Genomic DNA, 9,104 nt, shown 5'->3' with positions numbered 1-9,104 from the left:
GGATTCTGTGAAACGCGTCTAAAATTTAGACTTGATATGTTTTCTGTCTACTTACATGTTGAATATAAAAGATACATCTCTGTTTTTAAACAATATATTTTAGAAATAATTGAAAATAATTGGACTGAATAATAATTGAATTGATCAAAAGGTGCCTTAAAAGTCCATGGGGGTTTTATGAAGAAAACATATATTGAGTGCTATATTTACATTTTAGGATTTTTCCAAGGAAATGAATAATATTTCTTATGTGCACCTTTTGGGATTTCCAAATCTTCATCACTTTAAATATGTTATGTTTTCATTTTTGCTTATTGTCTATTGTCTTACTTTATCTGGAAACTTTATTAATATTATTTTAGTTTCAGTAAGCAAAAATCTCCACTTACCAATGTATTTTTTCATCACACAAGTGTCCCTATTAGACATTCTTATGAGCACTGATATACTTCCTAACCTTCTTCATATTGTACTTAATGAAGGGGGCACCATGTGCCTAGTTGCTTGCATAACCCAGTTTTATGCGTTTGCCAACTCGGAATCTGTAGAGTGTCTAATTCTAACCATAATGTCTTTTGACCGGTATGTGGCTATATGTAACCCTCTACGATATCACTCCATCATCAATGGAAGGTTCTGTCTATTATCCGTGCTTGGGGCTTGGCTATTGAGTTTTTCAATGATGTTGATGAATGCCGTAGCTACTCATAAATTGGAATTTTGTGGACCAAACGTTATAGACCATTTCTTTTGTGATTTTACACCCATCCTTGATATCTCTTGTTCCGATATTTCACTTCTTCAGAGTCAGACAATCTTATTTTGTATCATTGTTCTCATCTCCCCTTTTGCTTCAATCACAGTTTCTTATGTATATATTATCACCACCATTCTTAAAATTCGATCCAGTACAGGGAGACGTAAAGCATTCTCCACTTGTAGCTCCCATTTGATTGTTGTATGCATATTTTTCGGTACTCTATTTTCTGTATATATGGTTCCAACCAAAGGTCAGTTATTGGCGACTAGTAAGGCGTTATCTTTGCTTTATACTTTGGTGATCCCGCTGCTTAATCCATTCATATATAGCCTTAGAAACCAAGACTTCAAGAAAGCCTTCATTGAATTAATACATAATATACAAAAAATTCACAAATACAAAAAGTCAATGGAATAGCTCCATCAGAGTTCCGAATAGTTAGTTTGTGGTCCCACTTATATTTCTTACCTAGCTAAATTCATAATAAATTGAAGGTTTAAATTAAGAAGATTAATATCACCTCCCCCCTTTAAGATTTAGGTATTAATAATTTCTTGCATTTTGCACATTGGGGCATTTAAAAAAAATTGTAAAATACAACAGCAGAACAATTGTGGGTAAACAGGGAAAAACACCAGTACAGTTATTAACATTCATTTATTATTCTATTAGTATTTAATAATTCATGTCATTTTTTGTTCTGATTTGCATTGTTTAAATTTGATTTCCTGATCATTGTGATTATTATTGTTCCTGATAATAACACATTATTCCAGAGGTCAATTTTTACTACTTGGATTATTATTTTCTTGTATATAGATAGGGCCAACATATCAGGCAGCACTTTACATAGTCATGCAATTTCCTGACCGTCAAAGGGGCTCACTATCCAAATGTCCCTACCATAGTCATATGCCATTAACACAGCCTAAGGCCAATTTGAGGGAAAGCCAATTAACCTAACCTCATGTTTTTGGGAGGGAGGAAACTGGAGTGCCCAAAAGAAACCATGGGGCCTGATTTACCAAGCAAATGCTCAGAAGCTTGAAGTGAGTATTTACGCGCCGATATATGAGGCGTTTTTCTGCGGGCCGGAGCCAAGTGCTAGTACACTTACCCTCACTTGCCAGTCGGATTTCTGCCTTGAGAAATGAGCAATAGGGGTCATGAATCTGCCAATTAAGGCAATTAGTTTGCAGCTGCGCAATTCAGGAAGATCTAAGCTCTGCCAATGGTGAGGTGATAACAATTAATTGGCGCACACCTGCTCTCTGTTCTGTGTGCGTCTACATTCCATTACAGGTCAATCTTTAATGCTTCATCTTCTTTATGCTCATTCACAAAATCAATTCATTTATTTTTACATTTGTTACACTGTTTTAATACTTTTTGGTTTGTTTTACAACACTGCAAATTAATTTAGATCAAGCTGTATATTTACTAATTAGCACTACAATATATGTGATCACACAATAGTATGAATTGTAAAAAATTGTCACCAGGCATTTGTGATCTAAATTACATTGTAGTTTGGCTTGATAGAAATCAAATATTTGAAAATAGGATTGTTGCCAAAGATGTTTTATTACATGTATCAAGAAACATTTATTGATTTCACTTGTGTGTATGTCTAAATTGATTGAAATGTATACAAATACATATGTATCTTCATTATTATTATTTACCTGGACTTGTTCGTGTGTGTGTGTGTGTGTGTGTGTGTGTGTGGGATGGGGGGGTCATCAAGTAAGTTGGCTTGGATGGTGACTGATGTGATTGATGTGACTTTGAAATCCTCATTATTGTTAGTTTTATCTTTGGCTGTAATGTTTTTGTGCCTGGTTTGTAAAGACAGTTTCTGTTGTTTAGCAATTCTTCTTTGCACAAATATTCAGTATAAATGTCTGCATGGTTTCCACCCTAAACTTCCACTTCCCCCCCGTTTGCCTTTGTCCCATTCTCAAAGTCACAATGTCACATATTGTTATTTGAATGTAATATGTACATATTTCTTTAGGAATAAATTGTCATGGTTTTTATTTCTTTTTTTATAGTCTGACATTCGCACTCATGTTGATTTGCCCCCACACAACTCCTGTGTACATTTGTAGTTGTGTTATAGGTTTGTTGTCATTGTGCTGTGGTCCCTGATCTTAGCACTATTGTATACAAACACACTTCCACTTGCTGTACTACTGGTTGTGAATTAGTTGTCCAGCTGAGTTGCATACTCATTCTAACACACCTGATGGTGATGGAAGGAGGTCCAGGTTGCCAAGCACAACATCAAAGCTCATTGATTGCCAAGCTCACAAGCAGGGTCAGGCACTCTTACATACCAGATAGTATGCTTTATTTATGTGTTTACATGATTCTAATCGTATCACTCATTTTGTATTGAAAAATGCCAGGGACAATTTACCTTAGTGCCAAACATATTTTATTGCTTTGTGCCAACAAACTCATTTTTTTTTGCTCCTCAAACCAATGACCAGAATTTCAAAAGGCGTTTTATGCCTGTCCCGCCAGGTCATCCATGACCTATTCACCTTTCTGGAAGCTAAAATTGCAGCAAAAATCAAGAGAAGCTAGGCTATGCCAAGAATGATGAGGCTCCTGGATAGTGTTGATGTTCGTATTCGGGTTGTCCTTATATTCGACCCGAATATGGCTGTTCAAATTCAGACATTCCTTTTTTATTACGCTTTTCCTAATATTCTATTGAGCTTCATCATTTATCAACATAAATGATATCCTAACATAAAAGGTTATTTAAAGTACATGTAGACCTATTGTAACTATAACAATCCTATGTGAACTTTAACATGGTAATGTAACATCAATAATCTCCTTCTAAATCTATTGCTTGAGTATGCCTGGCTTCAACCTGTTTTTGGTCAAAGAACAAAAAAGAGAGCTGGAAGAAAAACTGTCCATTTGTTGGCAAACAAACAGTTCACTGTGGCAGATCAGTTAGTTATGGCATAGAGAGCAAAGTAAGAGTACAATTGTGTCTGGGGGTCACCGAACAACAATTTTTCAAACAACCATCTGGAAAACTTCATAATTGTTAAACACTTCAAGTTTTTTTCCTTTTAATCACATTCATCTGTAATAAACATATATACTCTGTTACCTTCTGTGTATGTTTTCTCCTTACAAAGCACCACAAGGTCAGCCTGGCCTATAATAAAACTAAACATGTCACTTTAATTCATCACCAGTGTTACCAATATGGTTGTACATTCACCTTTTTGCCTGCAGTTCATCCTTTAGCAGTTCCTCACAGAGATTCACAATGAAGGTCAAGGAGATCAAGTAGTTAGTTGTGCTCCTTGGCAGCTTTCTGTATTCCCAGCCTCCCTTCAGTCATATGTACTCCATCAATCTTTGCATGCCTACACTCTGTGCTCAGTTGGAGGGGATTAGAGAGTATGTCTTGCAGTTAATGAATAAATTAAACAAGATTACGGGTCCTGAGCCTGTCCTGCTTATGGATTCTAGTCCTATATAAGCCTCTTCAGTCCTAGGCCCAGGTTGTTGGATACTTGATGTACTACCTTTTACCTAACCCTGCATTTTTCTGCTTTGATAGACTTCTCAGACTTTTACCCAGGTTCAGCCCAGATTCTGTTGCCTGTTTTCTACCTGCCCACATCTTGGATTGTCCTTTGATTTTTGTCTGCCTGGACCCTAATCTGTCTTCCTCTACACCTTCTACTAAGACCCAACTTTATCTGTACTTACTATCACATTGACCTTACACTAAAGCCATCTGATCCTGCTCATCTCTGGTGGGGTGAGCCTGGGATGGCGAACTGGTGACTTCCCTGCAGTAAAGAACCAGTGCTCACTAATTTTGCAGACCAATCACCCCTTTCTAGAAACTTAGGCAACTTCAATTAAAGACCAGGCATCAATTAGACTCTGAGCCCCCAGTAATCCCAATAAGACACACTATATAGATAATAAAATAAAAATAAAGTGTATTTTGTATGATGAGTGGACTGGCTCATTTTCCCATTCATGTGGCTGTCCATCAAGCCCTCAATTTAATATTTTATTGATTCTTCTATGGTTTCATTATCCCTAGATGTTCCTCATCCAAGTATCTATCCATCCATTTATTTACTCTTTTTATTAATATATGACATTATATGACGTATTTATCTACAATAAATTTTATAATGTTTTTATCTTGTGACAGAGATATATATTGTAGATATATTATCATAAAACATTGATTGATGGTTATGTACATTTTTAATTCTACAGTCTTAATAACAACATTTATAAATTTGTTTATGGTGTTTAGAGAATTCTTTAACATATTCCTTAAGAAAGGTTCTCCACAAAGCACAAGTAAATAAATATTAATTAAAGGATCACTGCAGCTATAGATTTTTGTTGGTAAGAATATTTACAGTTTCATATTACTTTGCTGTACTACCAGTCTGTATTGCCTTCCCAATCCTCACAACTATTCCAGCATCTTTAGGTAAATGAAAGCTCTACATAAATGGCATTTGGTTCCTGTCGATTTTTCCATCCTTTAATGCTGACCCCCTACAGTATCTTCAAAGCCCCTTTTATTCTTCCAGTGATGGCTACATGACTTTTCGTGGATTGGATGATAGGTTTCCTGATCCATAAATCAGATGAACATGTCTACCGAAAATGTGTTGAAATGACCACTGGTAATCTCCATTGGGAGCACAGTTGAAAGACAAGGACAGGGTATAATTACTAAGTACAGGAATAAGAAATTTTTCATGGTAGGATTACTAAAAAATATATTTAAATATTAGAGCTGCATTTTTATAAATGAATACTGATGTTACATTACCATGTTAAAGTTCACATAGGATTGTTATAGTTACAATAGGTCTACATGTACTTTAAATAACCTTTTATGTTAGGATATCATTTATGTTGATAAATGATGAAGCTCAATAGAATTATTAGGAAAAGCGTAATAAAAAAGAATGAAGAAAAAATATCCCTCTGTCAATTTATAAAATCTTTTGTCTTCCTGTTGTGTATCTTTCTCACTCAGTTGTCCTTACTGGACATTTTGCTTGCCACTGACATCCTCCCCAATATGATTCATATCACCATTCATGAAGGGGACGTTATTTCACTTACCTCCTGTATTATTCAGTTTTGTTTCTTTAGTTCCCTCCGAGTGTTTGGAGTGTCTTCTTCTGACCATAATGTCGTATGATCGATATGTAGCTATCTTTAACCCGCTGCACTACCAGTCTGTAATAAATGAACTATTTTGTCTAATATCCATTGTATCAACCTGGATGATTGGAAATGCAATTCTCCTGCTCAATGCATTATCAATCTGCAGATTACATTTCTGCGGCGCAAATTTCATTGACCGTTTTTTTTGGTGATTTTGCACCTCTTGTTGGTCTTTCATGTTCAGATACTTTTGTAATCCGTATGCAGACTCTTATCCTATGCTTTTTTATAGTTGCTTGTCCATGTATAATAATTGTGATATCCTACCTATGCATTATATTTACAATTTTGAAAATAAAGTCTACTCAAGGTCGACAGAAGGCCTTCTTCACATGCAGCTCCCACCTGACTACAGTTTCCATATTTTATGGGACATTGATTTCTGTTTATGTGGCTCCATCAGAGGGTCAGTTATTAATTTTAGGTAAAATTCTGTCTCTTCTTTATACAGTGTTGACTCCCTTGCTAAATCCAATTTTACTTCAAGAAAGTATTTGAGGAATTTACATTAGTGGAAGGATTTGAACTTTTTCGATGGTTCAGGGATTGTAAAACTTGGTGTATTTTAGTGTGAATATATTTTTGCCAATTTTACTTTTAATAATGATTTTTTTTTAATTGACACAACGTGAAGATAATGAAGGTATTACTCATGGATGCTTATCTAGAAGCACAGGATATAACTGGCTATTTAAATTTTCAAGCAAAGACAACAGAGACTGTTGAGCCAGAGATCATCCGATTGCCTCATGGGATAGGGAAGGAATTTTTTCCCCTGTTGAAACAAATTGAACCAGAGTTTTTTTTTTCTATTGCCTTCCTCTGGATCAACTATGTGTACAGAGTTTTTATCATAGGTATGTTTATTTCCGTCGTGGTTAAACTTGATGGATTAATGTCTTTTTTTAACCTGACATACCATGTAACTATGGTCTTGGGAGTCTTTAAAATGCATAGAAAAAAATGTACCAGCAACAATAAAAGGCAAACAATGATGTTGAACCCAGAGGCATTCATTTAAAATATTTAAACATTTAAGTTTTATTATTTATAAGTTGTTTTATGAAAAATTAAATGTTTTGTTTTTAAAAAGTTCTAAGAACATAATTTTCCTAGTGTAGGAAAATCATAGAAAATCCAGATTCTATCCAAAACTTATTTTTTTTTCACTTGACTTTAATTTAAAATACTTAAAAACCAAAAAAAAAAAAAAAAACCCTATAATAATGTAAATGCATAAATGTGTAAGATATAAGATAAACACATACAGGGGATTTTTTAAATGTTTTCAACCGATATTCAATCAAAGCATTTTCACACTGTATTTGTTTAACAATGTATTGATAAGTAAAAGTTTTGCACATTTATTAAATTAATTTCAAAATTTGCACATTTTGGGTAAAAACTGTGTGAATCTTGGAATCCATGTTTTTGCCTGTGTTAGTGCACAAATGGAGAAATAAATGGATAGATTGATAGTTGTTTGAAAATTACATATTAAGATCTAAATTAAATCCATTATAGAGCATTGCCTGCCTTTTTTATTATCCAATTAAATGTTGGGTAAATGTAAATTGCAACCCATTATTTAATGTACAGCACTGCGTAATTTGTTGGCGCTATATAAATCCCGTTTACTAATACTTCTATCACCAGTAAACAAATATAGAAATTTTGTATGTTTATTTAAGCTATGCTGTTGCAGAAATAAGAAGAATTAGATGGAAAAAAGGTATCTTTCCAAGCAAAGAATAACTGTAGACAACATACATCCTGGTAATGTTGTGCCAATTCACGCTGATTTCAACATTGGGCTCAACATCCAATATTTGGTTTGGATTTGATGAACTGAAAAAACCTGTTGGTTAAGCTCACTTGCCTTGTTTTTGGTGCCCTTTTTACCAACAGGCTCACTGCTGCTCAGAGTCCCAGCTGTAAGTCCATTATTAAGATGTAAGATTTATGGCAGTGAAGTTCTCAATGACTTTTGGAGATCAGGACCAACTCTGATGACCACCAACCCATAAGAAATCTTAGCACTGTGTACATTGACAATAGGCTTAGCCATTGTTTACAGCGGTTGCAAGCAACCATGCAACGGTGAGCAGTTTTTTTTGCTGGGTTCAGGGGTTGTTAAGTTCCCTGATGACTAACAGCCAACAAGATTCTTCATTTCCATATAAATGAAAACTGATTTACAACTTGTAATTTACTGTGGTTACAACCAAAAGTGAGTTAGTTATTTGTACGAAAATGGTCAGTGGCTGTCTGCTGTTTTATTTAAAGGGGCTCACAGAAAATGTTAACAACTTACCACCCAAGTGGTTGGGGACGGTGCGAACCTGGACTGAGGGAACCTGTGGTCAAAGCTGATTTGAAGCACGTCCTAATTTTCCCCCTATCGACATTAATGGAATTTGCAAAATCGGTTTGTCTTAATTTCGCAGACCCATCGGAAGTTCGAGGAAATTTGCACGAGACTGTCACAGGCCTTCTCACTCATCCCTATTTAACAAGCAAATGATGAAGTCCAAAGCCTAAACTGGTTAAAAGGTGTCCCTTTACCTATTCTACCTATTCTTCTTCCTGTAAAATCCAACTAAATGTCAAATGCATCTCAAGAGATAATAGAAAAACAACATAAAAAAGTTTTTTTTTTGGCAAATAATCAAATGTATTCATGATTCATTGTCATAACACATAACAGTAGTGATGATTAAAGTTTCAAATGTCTGGGAAAAGTATGCCCAGAATATTATCAATAGGTCCAGCTTGGGTACTAGACAATAAACTTCTGTCAGGAATATATAATATAATTTTAAATTGTGTTGCATACGTATGTTAATACCCGACGCGTTTCGCCTGGCTTAGGCTTCTTCAGAGGTAACACTACATTTAGCGAGGTTGAACACAATTACTCGACAGTATCTAGGTTAATATTAAATACATAATGTCAGTATACAGGTAACAACATAAATAAACATTATCATACAAACTATGGTAACAATAAGGGGAAGTACAATAGTAGTGTTTTGAAACATAATTGGTGTTATAATATTTTTTGTGAAAATACATGCTCATAAAAGAAACATAA

The 9,104-nt window shown here is 34.7% G+C and overlaps 1 protein-coding gene across 1 annotated transcript; it reads left to right on the top strand.

Annotated features, from left to right (window-relative positions):
* Positions 1-232: 232 nt before the first annotated feature.
* On the top strand, positions 233-1,177 carry LOC140324947 (olfactory receptor 10AG1-like). The gene has a single exon (XM_072403060.1). The coding sequence runs from the start codon at positions 233-235 to the stop codon at positions 1,175-1,177; it is 945 nt and encodes a 314-aa protein (XP_072259161.1).
* The last annotated feature ends 7,927 nt before the right edge of the window (positions 1,178-9,104 follow it).

The sequence above is a fragment of the Pyxicephalus adspersus genome, chromosome 2 (genome assembly GCF_032062135.1).
Source record: "Pyxicephalus adspersus chromosome 2, UCB_Pads_2.0, whole genome shotgun sequence".
Classification (NCBI taxonomy): Eukaryota; Metazoa; Chordata; class Amphibia; order Anura; family Pyxicephalidae; genus Pyxicephalus; species Pyxicephalus adspersus.
Note: the sequence above shows the minus strand (reverse complement) of the source record. Positions and strands in the feature narration are given on the sequence as shown.